The sequence below is a fragment of the Kogia breviceps genome, chromosome 8 (assembly GCF_026419965.1).
Source record: "Kogia breviceps isolate mKogBre1 chromosome 8, mKogBre1 haplotype 1, whole genome shotgun sequence".
Classification (NCBI taxonomy): Eukaryota; Metazoa; Chordata; class Mammalia; order Artiodactyla; family Physeteridae; genus Kogia; species Kogia breviceps.
The window spans coordinates 67,619,202-67,636,452 of NC_081317.1; the positions used below are offsets into that span (position 1 = coordinate 67,619,202).

Below are 17,251 nucleotides of genomic sequence, written 5' to 3' on the forward strand. Positions count from 1 at the left end.
TCCCATTTGCCACCTATTCTACGAAGCCTTCTTTAGCCAGTAACCCCTCTGGGTTTCCATAGCATTCTTGGCTCTGTTTATGGAGTCTAATGAAATGCTCATGTATAACTGTCTCACAATTGCCCTCACCCCGCTCTTGGTAAATTATATAAGCACCTCCGGGGCAATGCCCTTAACCCATTACACCTGCTAGGCACTAATATATAAGGCACTCAGGAATGGGGCACCCAACAGAATGTGGAGGTTAGGGTTTAGGGATACTTTTGAGAAATGACTTCAACATTCTTAGCAATTAAGGGAAGTTAATTCTTCCCCTGCTGGCTTTCCCATTTTACTAACCAACTGAAATTTTCAGGTTTTTGTTCTGTCCCAGCCTCACAACCTCCCTAACCCTGCCCTAGGAAAGAAAGAAAACAAACACATCAAAAAACCCCATAGATAAACAGTCCACATCTGTGGGCATAGCTTCCGGCTGGCAGCAATGCAGAAAAAGCCAGCCATCTCACCCACTTGTCTGCATTCTCAGGAGGAAACAGCCTGTTCTCTCTCGCTGCTGCCTCAGTTCTAATACAGGCCCAAGGCACGCTCTGCTTCCAGAGCCTCCCCAGCCTACTTCATACTTCACCCTGAATCATTCAACTGTGCTGGAAAAACCAGACTCCCTCCCCAGCTGGCAGAATTCCTAAGAGGCCGCAGCCTCCCTCTGATCTCTTGGAGATGGAGGGGAGAAACACAGGCTTGAGTGTGCAGGCCTGCATAGTTGCAGCTTTGGGGTATTTGTAGCCTTTGGAATCGTTAGAAAAAGCAAAGTCATTTCCACTTTTTACATAATGTTCTGCCAACCCTTCAGCCTGTCTCAGGAAGACTGTGTAAGGACTGAGTTAAGGTACATTTCACGATGCCCTCCACCACCAGCCCCATTCTCCCTAAGTCTCCTGTGGCTGGGACACCAAAAAGCAACCATGCTCAGAAGCTGAGAAATAACCTCAGGCGATATGAAATACTAACAGTATCCTTAAGAAAATGAAAACCAAACAGAGTAAACTCACCCACATCTACATGCAGTTGAACAAAGTCAGGTCCAGGGCCGGTCCATGTCCCTTTCCACAGCCCCATGCGGCACCGCTCCCCTTTCTTTCTCTTCCAAACACCATACAGTAGACCCACACTTTCTAGACACAGTCCCCCGGCCACAGAGCCAGGCAGAAGAGGCGCCCCTGGGACACCAAGGGCAGCTCTGCTCCTCTACAGATAATCCCCGCAACAGTGTGACTGGAAGATTTTCAGACTAACCCTTTTAGGCAACTGGGACTCCTGACTTATGAGAAGTATCCTTAGTGAGCTTTCTTCTCCCAGAACAAAGTGATGTATTTATTTTTTTAATCAAAAAACAAAAAACCACCAACAACCTACTTTTCATGAACGTCTCCAGTCCATCTGACAAGCAGGTTTCAGAGAATCCTGGAGCAGAGAGGTAATTTTTCCTGTGTATTTTCCAAGAGCTGTTCCCACCACCATTGTTGGTCAACAGGTGAAGGCCACTGGGCTCACAGTCATCTGCCCATTGGATCCCAACTGCCTGGAACTTTCCAGGTTGCCCGGCCCTGCCCCTTAAAATACAGCCCCTCATACCAGGTCTCCCTCTGAAGGCTGCTAGAGCATGGTGCTGATGGGGATCATGACACGCTCTCTCTGGCGGCTCTACAACAACAAACCACAACAGAGGGTCCCGCCTCCTGCTCCACCAAGCCACTTGGACACTGGGGTCGCCTACCTCTCATATCTAAGGAGTTGCTCTGCAAATTGAGGGGATGGAAGATCTGGGGGTGGGAAGAGAATCTGCTCAACAGAGCCCCCTGTTGTCACTACATGGCATCTTTTAAATATATCGGTGGTACTCTTTCTGCCGAAGAGCTGTTTTCCCAAAGACCAGCTGACCTCTGCTCCAGGAATGAAGTAATTAAACTCTGTTATAAAGGCAGCAGGAAACAGAGAGCCAGGCTGGCTGCACTCTCAGGAGACATGGATCCCAGGCCAAGGTCAGCCAAGAACTCACTATGAGCAGGTGATTGACCTCTTTGTCATCTGAAAAGTAAGGATATCACTTGTTTTACCATATGCCAAATATGTCCTGCAGCTCAAAGAGCATAATAAAGGAGACTGAGCTTTGCAGCATTTAAACCATTTCCCAGATGTAAGGTGGCGTGTGCTGTGCTGGCTCCCAGAGAGGAGTTGGGCAACTGAACCCAAAGAGCAGCTTCTCATTGATCTTCATATCACTGTGCTACACACTGGGTGAGCCAACTACCCCGATCAGTCCATGTTTGACAAGGACCCTGGGCTCTCGCTCCCCAGCACATCACAAAAGTGAAAACAGGTCATTTATTAAAACTAGAATAAAACAAAGTTACGTAGTTTATTTTAGACTTCCAATGAAAGACAGAAGGAGATCATTTTATGACAATTTGAAACGAGGATTCTGAAAAGATACAGCAGGGCTCAGGCAGGGAGGTGCCTGGAGTCCAATAACATGTGTGAAATCCCAGCTTTTACTAAATATCACAGTGGGTCAGGGAAGCATGCACTCTGGATGAGACGTCAGAGTCCAAACCCCAGCTGCTGACTGTGTGACCCTGGGCACACAACTTGACCACTCTGTGTCTCAATCAGTTCACCAGTAAAATGGAGTGTAGCTGCCTTCATCACTTTACCACCCTTGTGCGGTTACCATGAAACCTGAAAGAGTTCGTGTTTGTAAAGTACGTAAAACAACATCTGGCCCACAGCGAACACTGTTAACTATTGTTAAATAAACATCCACTTAACAGAATTCTCAGGAACAGTAAATAAGATGTGTGTAGTTTGTTTAGTAATGTAACTGCAGGAAGTTAGTCATAAATTTAAATATTAGTGGATACAGGGACTTCCCTGGTGGCGCGGTGATTAAGAATCTGCCTGCCGATGCAGGGGACACGGGTTCAAGCCCTGGTCCGGGAAGATCCCACAGGCCGTGGGGCAACTAAGCCCGTGTGCCGCAACTACTGAGCCTTGGCTCTAGAGCCCACAAGCCACAACTACTGAAGCCCATGCACCACAACTACTGAAGCCTGCGGGCCTAAAGCCCATGCTCCACAACAAGAGAAGCCACCACAATGAGAAGCCCACGCACTGCAACAAAGTAGCCCCTGCTCGCCGCAACTAGAGAAAGCCCACGTGCAGCTACGAAGACCCAACACAGCCAAAAACTTTTTAAAATAATAAATAAATAAATAAAATTTAAAAAAATCTTTAAGAAAAATAAAAATAAAAATTAGTGGATACAGATTTAGATAGCTGAGCAGACGATTTACAGCCGACTTCAGGCCTGAGGCTACCCAAAGCAAGTTTACCAGGTCTCCTGGTGTTCAAAGTGAACTTCACAGGAGACTGGATATCCATGTGTGTCCAGCACTGATGGAGCTCTGCCAGGCACACCGCACTGCTGGGAGAGCTAAGTGCCCGACCTCATTTAAGCCTCGCTCCACCTTCACAAGCCCATGACTTCAGGACCATTCACTTTCTCTGTGGATGAAACTGAGGCTCAGAGATGCCAAAGACCTTGTCCATGGTATCCCAGTGCTGCAAGGTAGAGCCAGAACTGAAATCCAGATAGGCTGGACTCCAATACCTGTGCACTGGCAGAACGCGGAAAGTTCCGATCACTGCAGTCTCTGATCATAAACAATTTCTGAAAGTGCTAATTAAGATGCTCGTTGATATACACTCCTACTTTCAAATAAAGAATAAATCATCCTTAAACTGTAACGTTAAGTTTTTTGAGGGGAAAGTAGAACCACCGTCACTAATTGTAAACCACCTAAAACTCAGCAAATTGAAAAGAAATAGATTCTCCACATACCATCATGTTATCCAATACTATTTTATTCTACTGAAAAAAAAAAAAAACTCTCTGGCCTTCCCAAAGAATTTCACACATATAGACTTACTTTCTCAAATAACACAGAAAACCATTACCAGCCACGTCCTGCAGTAAAACAGAGGGAAGTGGAAAGGGGAAAAACAGAAAGATCCTTATTTTCCAGAAAGGGTTTGAAAGCAACACTGCTAGAAAACACTATCCTGCTTAATCCCAGTGCTCTGTAAATAGACATTTAAAAAGCTATTTATACAAATCAAAACATGCAAACTGCCAGAAAAAATACATTTCTTTAAACCAAGGAGGGTCTTGCTTCTGGTTTTCTTTAGAAATCTGAGGTTACAGAAAGCAGATTTTTATGATTTTAATTGCACATAAAAATACGTGTGATATTATGGTCTCCAAAGGTCTTGAATCCAACTAGGATAAGCTGTTCCCTCACCATGATCATCCTGACTGTGGATTCTGTCCTTTTCACCCTTAACTGTATGCAAACGCATGATGATAATTTTGCCTGTCCTGGAGCACGCCTATTTCTTCCCACCTTTGCCCTTCATCTCTTTGGGCTTCTAGAGCTTTCCACAATGATTATAGGCAAGAAGGGTCCCAAACAGATACAGCTTTCAAAAAGAAACTCCCTCCTCCTCCCTTGTGCTAACTTACTGAAAGAAGGGAGGCTGCCCTTTCCAAGCCCCTGGCCGCCTCACTTGCAGGAAGCCCTGGCGGGGGCCGGGGACAGGTAATCCAGAAGAAGACTGTCCTGCAAGTCCCAGCCCCAGGGCTGAAAACACAAAATTTTGCCATTTGTCCCACTCCTGTAAAGCTCCATTCAGAGAAGACCACTTTGTTTTCCCAGGAGATGTGTAATTTTAGGCAAGGTTTCTGGAAGACAAGACACTGTAATTAATGTTTGTTGAGGGGGTGTGTCAAGGACACAGGAACTTTAAAAAATGTCCAGTCACATCTTGACGGTCTCCACAGAGTTTGCTGACTTAAAAAGAGTATACAAGGCCCTGTAGCCAAACTGAAAAAAAAATCTCTAAAAGAAAAAAAAAAAAAAGTGTCAAGGAAAAATAAAAATATACATTCCATTTTTCACATAATGTTCTGCCAAACCCCAGGCCCCACGACCACACACATTTCTAGACACCGCCTCATGCTGTGTGAGCAGCCAGGCCTTCTGCTGTCCTGAAGCCAAGGCTGGGAAAGCAGCAGCCATGAGACCAGCTAAGAGGGTGAAGGGTGCTGTGGCGGCCACACAGCTGTCAGCCACTTCCAGCAAACTCACTAGGAAGTCAATCTCTACACTTAAGGTGCTGTGCTCCCAGCCCTCACCTCCTCTCCAAGTGCCTTAACTACAAAGTCTCTCTCGGCAATGTTGATTCCTGATGTTAGCATGCCACTTCGGATTACTCAATTTCAGGTTTCGTCTCCTGTGAAATACCTTACACAAGTTATCGGGAGATAATGTGGTCCTTACCAGTTTCCTGCTTTCAGTCTTCCCACAATGCTAACAATGTATTCTCTTCCATTTCCTTGTTCCAAAAAGCCTTCCACCACCAACTTACAGAAAAAAAAAAAAAGCCTCCAAAAGAATCTCCTGGTCTCTATACTCCCAGCTCCGGGTTCCAATGGTACACTGCCCCCTCTACAGTGTTGGCCCCTTTCTCAATGTGATGGCACCACCATTCTTCAGTTATCACAGTACTGTACCTTTCAGATATACAGCATCGGTACCATGATAACCGAAAAAGGACAGTTCAGTCTCATATCTACCTGAATATTTCCTCGAACCCAAGGCCCATTCCCCCTGCCAGTTTCCCACCCACAGGTGGCCATAGAATGATCTTCAAGTATACAGACACATGTACAGAGATGTCAGTGCTCAAACAGGCTGTTTCACAGCAACATCACTGACTATCAACAGGAGTACTTCTTTCACTGTGCTGTTTAGAATTCAAGTCTTCTGAAGATCTGCTCTTTTTTGCAGAATGCCTGCTTTAATACCCCAACAGTCAACTTCTGATAACATCTCATGGCCTCAAACTCACCTCTGCATTTCCCTCCTAGTCCAGTGGTGTTACTATGAACTTTGCCTCTTGGACAAAAAGGCAGTCCTTTTTGCTAAAGCTAGGAAAAAGAGGATTTTTAAAAACTAACAATAAAACCCAAGCTATAACAGAAGCAGGAGTTTACCTCCAAAATGGAAACAATATCTAAAGCACAGACATAACTGTCTAGTATTGATCATGTAGTTTTAATGACACAGAAATGACAGATGGGAAGGAAGAAACTGCAGGAAAGAAAGGAAAGCAAAATCCTTGTTAAACACCAGATGAAAGCGACAAGCTCCAGCTCATTTAAGGATCAGCATAATCAGGTGGGAACAGGACAGCGCTCATCATTTTGTTCCACTGGAGGATTAAACTGGACAGCATAAGGAGGATGAAAGAAAACAACTCACGTATAGGGAGAGAGCGGTCCGAGAAGGACTTTGGAAACGTCCTGCTGTCCAAGGGTCATGAGTAACAGAGCCAGGCTTTGGTTGGTCGAGTCCACACATCCACCCTGTAAACACAAACACTTTAAGGATTAACCATTGTACCAAACCAGATAATGGGAAACCAACAAAACAGAGGGAAAAAAAAACAGACACCGATGCCCAGAGTATCAGAACCACAGAAGAGCAGACGGCAAACTTCAAGCAATAATAAAACAGAATAAGTGTCTTTTAAAGAGTTATCCTCATATCAAGTAACTGTAGGGGGTTAAACTAACAGTTAATCAAAACAATTTTAAGAGCTGAGACTATCAGAATGAACAGACATTTAACTTTACTGAGGTATATCTAGTGAAAAATGAAACTTTCCCTTCGTAATTAAAGCCATAGCAGGACATATAAGTAAAAAAGCATAATCATTTATAGGCAATGTATAGTTAATTACCAAGGGTTAAGTGAATGACATTTCTACTTATTTAATCTGTCATAGAACACCAGAGCTAATCTGACATGAGAGGACCTTTCCCTTTCAAGGGTCTTACCTACAACACATTCAATTACATTCAGAAACTGCCTGCCATGTCACATTAGATTCCCCTCTTTAACTCTTCCTGTGTGCCTTAGAACTGGAGAACTGTTCAGACCAGATCCCTCCATTCTTATTATTTATGCATTATTTTCCCCCATTTTCCCTGTTCTTCCAAATCAATAAGCAGGACAAAATTCTCTTCAAAAACTTTCTCCTGGGCTTCCCTGGTGGCACAGTGGTTGAGAGTCCGCCTGCCGATGCAGGGGACGCGGGTTCGTGCCCCGGTCCGGGAAGATCCCACATGCCGCGGAGCGGCTGGGCCCATGAGCCATGGCTGCTGAGCCTGTGCGTCCGGAGCCTGTGCTCCACAACAGGAGAAGCTACAACAGTGAGAGGCCCGCGTACAGCAAAAAAAAAAAAAACCCAAAAACTTTCTCCTGAAGTACAACTGCTTTGGTTGCCTTTCTTCTTTCATTCTCGTATTTTTCAACCACTTAAGCCATTTTGCTTCTGCTTGATGCATGCATTACTGCTGTTTCCATTTGTGCCTTAAAGAATGTCTTTATTTCAGATCATCCTCTCTGGGATAACTTTATTTAAAACAATTTAAATTTACACTGTACATACTGAAAGCAGGATGACCTTGAATGTCTACATATTTGGCATATTTCACAACGAGAAATCCAGTTTCTAACCACAGCACATCACTGTTCAAGGCTAGATTTTCCCAGACTTGGAATGAGATAAGTGGTCACCCACTGCTGCTTATGTGGGTACACCTTTCTCCTTTTTTAATGCACATAGGGTAGGGAATAAATCGATTCTCAGGTACAGACACTCATTCTCTGCTGTTAGACTTCAATGAGGACAATGGAGTAGGAAAATCAGAAGCGGATCCTACTGCCAGCCTTTATGCAATCTACTGCTCTTCCTAACCTACCTGAGTTAATAAAGGACAATACTTATCTCATTTAGCAAATTTTAGGACAAGAGGAGTTCCAGCACATATATTTCCATCTAAATGGAAAACCTGACCTATGAAGAATAAAAGAATATATAACAAAATATATTAATATAAGAAGATATAACAAAACTATCTGTTTTAGAACTTGCTCCTTTTCATAAGATTGCCTAAAATTAAACTGTTCTCTTCAGTCTCTGCTTTCTAGCGCTATGCTGCTATTCTCAATTGATTTTACTGCAGTAAATGTATTAGGGTCTGTGTACAGGATACGACAGAGGAAGTGGTGGGGCCACCCAGACAGCAGGACACAAGCCTTGTGCAAAGTAGCTTCAATCTCATTACAAAGACGAAATATGAGCAGGAACCAGTAACAAGTGAAGGTGAAGACGAAGTTACGCAGCAGCTGGGGGCTGTGCTCACCAACCGGGACTGCCAAGGTGGTGCGAGAGGGGTTGTCACTCCCCTGGCACCAGAGGGAGGCTTTGGGGAGGTGGGGCCTTGAGCTGGCCCTGGAACGATGAGCAGGGTTTGGAGAGGGAGGAAGAGCAGGAGGCTGTGGGAGATACAACCCAGGGCCGGCAAGGACCAGCCAGGAGGCCAGCCTGAGAGTGGCTGTCTGCTCTCCACAGAGAAGTATGCGGAACTGCAGGGATAAGGTGGAGTAGGCAGACTGAGGTAGGGCTTTTCTAACTGGGCCATGGGTTTGGGGGAAGTGAGAAGCTGGTGAAGGTCTCCGCACACAGGAGTACAAAGATCAGATGGCAGCTTTAGGGGGAGATTTAGGCTGAAGAGGATGCTGAAGAGGGTATGGAAAGGATTTCCCCTCTGCAAGTAGGGAGAGCCAGTACCTATATTGGGGGAGGGGGGAATGGAAGGGAGGAGAGTGGTAGATGGGGGCAGAGAGAAGGATAGGAAAGGGCAGTTCCAGAAAGCCTGGGACAGAATCAAGAGGGCTTGGTAACTGATGAGACAGAAATGGAACAAGAGGAATTAGATCAGAGGATTAAAACTTTGGCAAAAATAAACAGTACCAAAGGGGATGGATTTTTATTACTTATTTAAACCATGTCACATCACAGACTTACAAAGAATTATTATAAAAACTACATGCATTTTCATCCTTTTAGCAATTAAAGATCATAGACATACACAAAAGAAGTTTTCTTAATGACTTACTTAAAACAAAAAACTCAGTCCAGCTACTACTGAACGGTTTAAAGCAGAACTTAACTAGAGTAAAGAAAAAGTAAAATAAAATAACCTAATCCAGATTGCATATTTTCGCTCTTGGGGACTGGTGGACTGTGCTTTCACCCTGAGGCTTTTACTCTGCCATTTACGGTGATACAAAACCCATATTCCAGCTATGTCTGGGGGCTCCCACTGGGCTATCCTGTAATGGGATACATCCAAATCTCCCAGGTCCACTGGAAAGAGACGGATGTGTCCCCACAGTCAGAGAGAAGGCCTGCCAGCCACCCCAGGACCAAGGCAGGGAAACCTGCACGAGTCAATAGCAGCTGAGGGACCCACGTGTCTCCAGCAGTCTTTCTTCACAAATATCTAGATGACAAACCTCCTGAACTGAGTAACTGGCAGGGCAACCTCTTGGTCATTTACTCCATTTACTCCCAAATTTTAGTGACTACCCATCTTTCAAAAATCACTAAATTTAGCATCAAACATTGGAAAGACTTTGCATTGAAAAAGCTGAGGCCAGATCTTGACTGCTCAAGAATTATGAGAAGATATTTCCTCACTCAGAGGGATTTCTTGTGATAGACTATTTCCTTCCTCCACTATTTCCTAGCTGAATGGTGAGTAGAGGCAATGGGGTCCCTCTACTGAGGACACAGTTATAGGTTCTTTGTCTTCCATTTAATTAGATAGACACTAAATAAGCTGGAAATTTTAATGAACTTTGAAACAGTTCATTCCTACTTGTACCACCTTGTGACCAATGAGATATTTTCAAAAATGCTGACTTTGATCAGGGGAGTAGACTGTGGCAATAAGCTGTTTTCCTTAGTGAGGCCTGTGCAGGGATCAATACCCATGACCCAGGCATCACCTTGCCACACTGATTAATAAATTACAGTGGCAAAAGGAAGAATTAAAGAACAAAATCACCACTGTACCAGCCTTACTGATTTTATTTTACTGGGCTCACGTGTGATTTTTGCGACTTTAAACAGAGCAAAACTTCCTAGAAGGCTTCAGGAAAGAACCACAGAGATGTCTAATAACTGAGAATAAATACACAGGTAGTACGGAGATGAAAGGCTTTTCAGCTGGAGAAAAAAGACAATTTTAAGAATGTGGGCCCCAGTGTGCATCCACAGCAGAGGACTTATCATCCCTGGAGTCTGTCCTGGATTCTGCATGTCAAGGAAAAGGTTTCACCTTCCTGAGGTGCAGACTAACAGAAATCTTGGAGACAGGTTTGTGACTCTCCTCTAACCAAGTATACGGGATCTTAAAGAAAGAATTTTCAGGCAGCTTATCTTATTTCTCCTGCCATCATCTTTCTTTCTCTTCCAATTTCCTCCTTGCTTATTTTGGGTCGCCTCAGCTGTCCCTGGGAAACAGAGTAAAGTGTGTGTGTACATATGTGCATGTTGCTCTTATGGATCAACAGAGAAAAAGGACTGTGGCAACTGAGGGGACAAGCTTGGCCAGACTGGTCTAAGCCATGTCCCACCAGTAGGGCAGCAGAAGCAAAATGGTAATCAGTGCAGTCTTGTCTTCATCATCGTGTCACCTTTTCTTTGTCCCCTCTTCCCAAGCTCCTACTGTGCTCTGACACAGGCTGGCCTTCCCTAGACACTCTTCTATGTGCTCCCAAGCATCCTACAAAATCGAGCCTGTTGACACTGTTTTCTATCTGAATTAAGTGTCACACACAAATCCAGGATTCCAGCTTCTCTTGAAAAATCTGAAAAGAATGAGCCCCCATCCCCCTATGGCAACGACATGGGGCTGAGAGACGGTCCCTGCTTTGCTCCGGGGGTGTGTGTGCTCTTCAATTGGCCAGTCACTGCCTAACCTGCTTCATTTTTCACCTTCTCTCTCCTGTATGACTCTGTTCCAGTTCTCTGCCCTCCCGATCATTAAAACCTATCTGCCAGGACTTCCCTGGTGGTGCAGTGGTTAAGAATCCGCCTGCCAATGCAGGGGATATGGGTTCGATCCCTGGTCCGGGAAGATCCCACATGCCGCGGAGCAACTAAGCCTGTATGCCACAGCTACTGAGCCTGTGCTCTGGTATCCACGAGCCACAACTACTGAGCCCACATGCCACAACTACTGAAGCCCATGCACCTAGAGCCTGTGCTCTGCAACAAGAGAAGCCACTGCAATGAGAAGCCTGGGCACGGCAACGAAGAGCAGCGCCCGCTCGCCGCAATTAGAGAAAGCCTGCGTGCAGCAATGAAGACCCAATGCAGCCAAACATTTAAAATAAATAAATAAATTTATATTTTAAAAAAACCTTACCTGCCATATTTAACAAACCAGTGGGGCTGGGCCTCTGCTCACTGACTAGTTTAGCTAATCCATTAAGCTAGTTAATGTTAAACTGTCTAAAGGGTAGGAAAAGGCTAACTCTTTGAATGAAGCCCTTAAAAGAGGAAGAAAGTTGCTAACGAATAAAAATGACAAAGAACTGCTGCCTGATGGCTCCTCTCCCAGACCTGCAGAAGCGGAGGACATACCCTATGGATTTCTTCTAGCAGCAGCTTGGCACAGTTCCTGCCGAGGTCCTCAGGAAGCACCGCTGCCCCCTGGCCCTGATGGTTGGAGACCAGTTCAGCGCTGAGGAAGGTGCCGTTCGTGGTCTCAGCCACCAGCCACAGTCCAAAGCCCGGAGACCTGGAGATTCAAAGGCACAGACACTGAGTAGCATATGAAGTGGGGTTCACATTCACCAGTAAAAAGAGAAGACAAACAACTTTTTGATGGCATTCTGTCTGGTCACATCAGGTCTTATTATAGTCCCTCCCAGCTCACACTGGACATATACATGACACAGTAAGGGCACACATGTGACAGAACCAAAGGTGATGCAAATTTGCATTGCTTTACTTTTTAGCCCTCCCTTCCCCTAGCTCTCCCTTACCTTTCCCCACTCACTACATTGTAAAAGATCCTGCTGTGAGAGTTTGTAACAATCAACATATAGAGCCCCTAGTTTCTGAGGTAGGGGCTCGACACTATTCTGCAGAGTAAATAATACCATCCCCACCTTACAGCTGAGGAAATGGACAAATCAAGTGACCTGCACCAAGTCCATACAGCTAGAAACAGACTGAGATGCGCTTCAAACACAGATCTTCCAGACTCCAAAGCTGACGCAAGTTCTCCACCACAGCACTCACTCAGCCCTGAGTCACAACCAGCCCAGAAGTACAAGCAGCCTGGAGACCATCTGATTACAGCTCTCCTGTAAACAGCAGGCTGTTCCTCTGTGGTGAGAAATACCACACGAGGAGAAAGGGCTTAGAGAAGGCACACCTTTATGTTTTTGTCCCCAAGGGACATCTCTAACTCAGAATTCACTTAATATAATCAACAAGCCAGCACCATGTTCTCACCTGTGTGTTTCAACCACCAACAGCCAGACCCTAACACCCTTCCTGTCCAGTACCACAAACGACTCATGTACGTGTACATCCAACAAACATTTGGGGGAAAGCTTCCACAGACCCGGGAACTGGGGCGCCATGGTAAGCACAGGAGTCCCTGCTCTCACGAGGCTTAGTGACAACCAGTTTGATGCAAAACAAAATCAGTCCACAAACAATAAAATCAAGCATCTCTCCTCAAAATTTCCGGATTTGACACTCATGTCTACCTTGCCCAGTGCCTCTTAAACACACACACAGTTGACCCTTGAACAACAAGGGTTTGAACGGCACAGGTCCACTTATAGACTTTTTGTTTTGTTTTCTTTTCTTTTTGCGGTACGTGGGCCTCTCACTGCTGTGGCCTCTCCCGTTGTGGAGCACAGGCTCCGGACGCGCAGGCTCAGCGGCCATGGCTCACGGGCCCAGCCGCTCCACGGCATGTGGGATCTTCCCGGACCGGGGCGCGAACCCGTGTCTCCTGCATCGGCAGGCGGACTCTCAACCACTGCACACTAGGGAAGCCCTAGACTTTTTTCACTAAATACATACTACAGTACTGCATGATCCTAAGTTGGTTGAATCCGAGGATGTGGAGGAACCGAGGATATGGAGGGTCAACAGCGTTAAGTCCCACGCAGGCCTCTGACTGAGGGGAAGGTCAGCACACCTAACCCTAGCGTTGTTCCAGGGTCGACTATACCTACTTCCCAGCAGTACACTCCACATGCAAGCACAATACAGCTTTAATAAAGCCTCCTTTAACACAATCCAACATACATATTCATGAAGCACTTTCTATGCATCTAGCACAAAACCAGCCAAAATATTTGTTTCAGAAAAACTATGCATAAAATTTATGTTTCAAATGTACTATACACGAGCTCACAATAGGGAAGAACTATACTGGTCAGTCCTTAATTTCTTTAAAAAAAAAAGTGATTGTCTATGTAGCCAAGGATTAATAACACCTGCCAAGGGAAGAGGGTGCAGTGAAAATGCCGGTTCCAGGGCACTCTGAGTCATGCTTAACAATATAACACTGTACCACCCAGCATCATCATGCGACATTTAAAGCACAATCTCAAGTTGCCGATTAGTCACTTGACCAGGAGGAGGGACTGGGCACCCAGCTCATCAGTAGAGGGAGGCAGTGGCATGCCAAAATGAAGAGGAGAAAATGCAGGGAGGAAGAACCAGGAGATAAGCCACCATCACTGCTCTAACCCACTTATCTGCATTTCCTAAGAACTTCTAAACTTTTCCATCCATGTGAAATTTTTGAGGCGTGTGTACTTATTGCAATGAACTTTATATTTAATCAAGACCATTCCATTTGATATTGTATTTGTTTTACAGAAAACAACACAATAACATATTAAGCTCTATGTACTCTACGCCAATCGCCCCCCACCCCCCAATCTGGGGTATGTGTATTATCAGGCCTATTTCAAGTTATGCTGACAACGTAGTTGATCACCAAGTGACCTCACTGAAGATGCACATTGGTACAGTTTGCAAATGACAGCCTCCAAAACTTTCCAACTGGTGAGGGACTAGATTTTTCAAAAAGTCATGACTGTGAGAATCAAAATGGGACCACACTGGTCAAAGAGCTGACACAGCCCACCAAAAATTGCTGGCCACCAAGGTTCCAGGCCATGGCCACACATAACTCTCACTCCCAGACTTCAATAAGCCTAACTTACATGGATACTTCACTGAATTAGAAGAGGAAAATACCTACCCACGACTTTATAATTTCATAATGGAGAAGGAAGATCAGCATTTGTCAGCTGTAGCTTGAGATTTAGAAAACGGAACACAAACTTAACATCATGCATTGGTTTTAGAGGTAAGTTTTAAAGTGGAGCTTGAAGTTGATAACCCACAAGGCTACATTATGCCCACATCTCCATCCACGTGTGAGCTTCCTACTCATTATTAGCAAGTATGGGCCTTGACCAGCACTAGGGTCCGCTGAGTCAATGGCATTATAAAAAGCCACACTCTAGCTGGAGGCAGCATGGCCTTCAGGTCTGCTCTGCTTCTTTGTAGAGTGAGAGGCCGGACGACAAGGCACTATCGAGTCAGGCCATTCAGACAGCTGCTACTGCTACCTATCCTCCCCGATCCCTCGTAATCCCCTCTCTCCAGAAAACAGCTGACACATAATTCCAGGCCTGTGGCCAAGAAGAGAAGAAAAAGGAAATAACGGCATTAGCAGCTACCATTTCTGTAGCACCTACTATGTGCCAGGCATTGCATTGGTGGCTTACATATGTGACCTTTTCATCTTTACAGTAACCTAGGGATGCAGTTATTATCACTCCCACATTAAGAATGAGGAAAACACTGATGGTATTTGAGCAATACACCAAAGGTTTGGGACCATCACTGACCTTTCCAACTCCCAGAAAAAGGGCCAGCTCTGTACACAAACCCTTTCCCAACTCTAACCTCTGACATCACCACCTCTGTTGCTCTGGACTATGAGCCACCACTGCATTTCTGAAGTCACCTTCATCTTTCCCTTGGGCCTCATGAAGGTCTGAGATCCCATAACACACTCACCCCTCCTTTACCCTCTTTTTCCTTCTTTTTCTGAACTTAAAGAAAGCTCAAACAGAAGAGCTATGAAAAAGGATGAGCTGTGGTACAACTTAGGAGAAAACTGATTTTTTATCCCACAACAGTCAGTCTCTGATGTTCTTATTTGTAGAAGACACAACCTGAAAACTTCAGATTCAAAGTGTAAAGATACTGTCATTCACATTGAAATGGTTAGGCAAAAACAAAGAAAACCCACACACAAGGAAAGCAAATTTGGCAAAATATTCATTGTTAACTACATGTAGTAGGAATATACAAGTGTTCGCTGTATTATCCTTTCAACTCTTCTGTATACTTAACATTTTCATAATAAAAAATTAGGTTTTAATTGCTTCCCTAACTCGTTGGTTTCTAAATACACAACTAAAGCCTAAAACAGGTATTTTCATTACACAGATCATCACTAACTTTTTATTTTCTAAAGTAAGGTCTTCTGCAAAGGCTCTAACTAAACCAAACTCAAATCTGCAATAACAACTTTCTTTGGCTCTAGGGGTGTTTTTCCCCTTTGATGGAGAGAGAAGCCGACTGGCACTTAAACCGACAAAGGATTTTTTTCCCCTAAACTGTTATTTACACAGGATGGAAGAACTTGTTTACTTTAATTTTTTGTGGGAACAGAGGACAGATGGGATTTAAAGCTTGCGGCACTGTTTATTAATAGCTGGGCTTTAATTCCCCTAGGCTGGCGTCTCAACCCCTCATCACCCAGCGTTGGGCACTGTGACGCTTTCCACGTGATAGGTGCTCAAAAGATGCCTGTTGGCGATAATGGCGGTAAGTTGGAAGGAAAAAAACTGAATCATTCTTCCTCTGGCTGCCCAACCTCAGAGCTGGCAACTTCAGCTTCAATCAGACCAGGAGTATGACAAAGGCTAGGGTGGCTAGGGAATTAGGCTCTAAAAATGCACAGACACTTACCTCCCAGAGTTGACTCCTTTCATGTGGTCTGTGTAAATATAGATATCGGGTATAAACTTGTTGAGAATGCTCCTCGCAGAATCCACAATCCGGTTTGCCATCTGAGGTGATACGCGTACCGAATACCTTCAACCTGGAGTTAAGGGTGTCATTCTGCTTGGACTCCACAACAGAGAAAAGTCAGTCATAAAGCTAGCAAATATTTGTGCAACTGTCATAACAAACTGGGACTTCTAATCCATTCTATTCTCCACCTGTATTTAATTACTTAACTTTGTGGTACCATAACTTAATTTTTACATTATTCTTTTTATTATTATTGTATTATTATATAATTTTTTTGTATTGTTATGAAAAGCCCTTGGTGAAAAACATCTAAACAATATAGACACTTGGAAAGTATAAAAGAAAAGCTGTCAACCCTGCTCTAGACTGCCTACCCATCCCTCCTCCCCTAGAAATGGTTCACCTCAATTTTGGAACAAGTAAAGGCAATTGCCCCCTGTAGGGCATGAGCCAGGCTCCCTCTGAAGTATTCTCTGACCATCCCCACTGCTGTAACCATTGAGTCTTTCTCTTAGGAACCTAAAGCCAGAACAGACACCACACTGGGACTGACCTGGGCCCCTGTGTGACCCAATCCACCCCCTGGTAGGCTGACAGGAAAGGCAGAAAAACATTAGCGAAAGAGCATAGTGGGGCTGTTTATAAAGGTATAAACAGGTTTTTGTGTTTAACTTAGGAGCCTATTTTCAGTTATTTAAAAGTGTCGATGATTCTATTTATGGATGATACAGGCTCCTCACAACTGCTACCCTGTGGTCAAAATATTGGTAATTCGCACTTTTACAACAGGGCACCCTCAGAAAGAAAGGAGAAAGATATTAGTAACTCAAATGAAATGGGTGAGGCTTAAGAAAGTGGAAACTATTACCTAAAATTAGACTTTGTTACAGAGCCTGGCTCTCCCCAATTCCACCTACCAAATAAAAAGTAAGTATGTACTAAGCACTTCCGATGTTCACTGTACAGTCAAGGGGCAGCTGTGTATGTGGGATGAGAGGCTACCAAAAACAGAGAAGTAACAACATGTGATATTCCCACTACTCTGATCCAAACCCCATGCAGCAAGTCCAACAGGGAAAACAAGGTGTGTAGTCTGCCCAGCCTAGCCCAACTGTTCGAA

The 17,251-nt window shown here is 44.6% G+C and overlaps 1 protein-coding gene across 2 annotated transcripts in view; it reads right to left on the reverse strand.

Moving 5' to 3' along the window:
• Positions 1 to 17,251, reverse strand: part of RCL1 (RNA terminal phosphate cyclase like 1) — a 64,930-nt gene that overhangs the window by 4,498 nt on the left and 43,181 nt on the right. The window contains exons 6-9 of one of the 2 annotated variants that reach the window (XM_059071907.2): positions 16,066 to 16,191; positions 11,623 to 11,779; positions 6,381 to 6,484; positions 3,987 to 4,024 (exon numbers count right to left, since the gene is read on the reverse strand). In XM_059071907.2, coding sequence (XP_058927890.1) covers positions 3,991 to 4,024; positions 6,381 to 6,484; positions 11,623 to 11,779; positions 16,066 to 16,191 — 421 coding nt within the window. In that variant the 3' untranslated portion in view covers positions 3,987 to 3,990. The remainder of the gene's footprint in view (positions 1 to 3,986; positions 4,025 to 6,380; positions 6,485 to 11,622; positions 11,780 to 16,065; positions 16,192 to 17,251) is intronic. The other variant, XM_059071902.2, reaches the window with a different exon arrangement.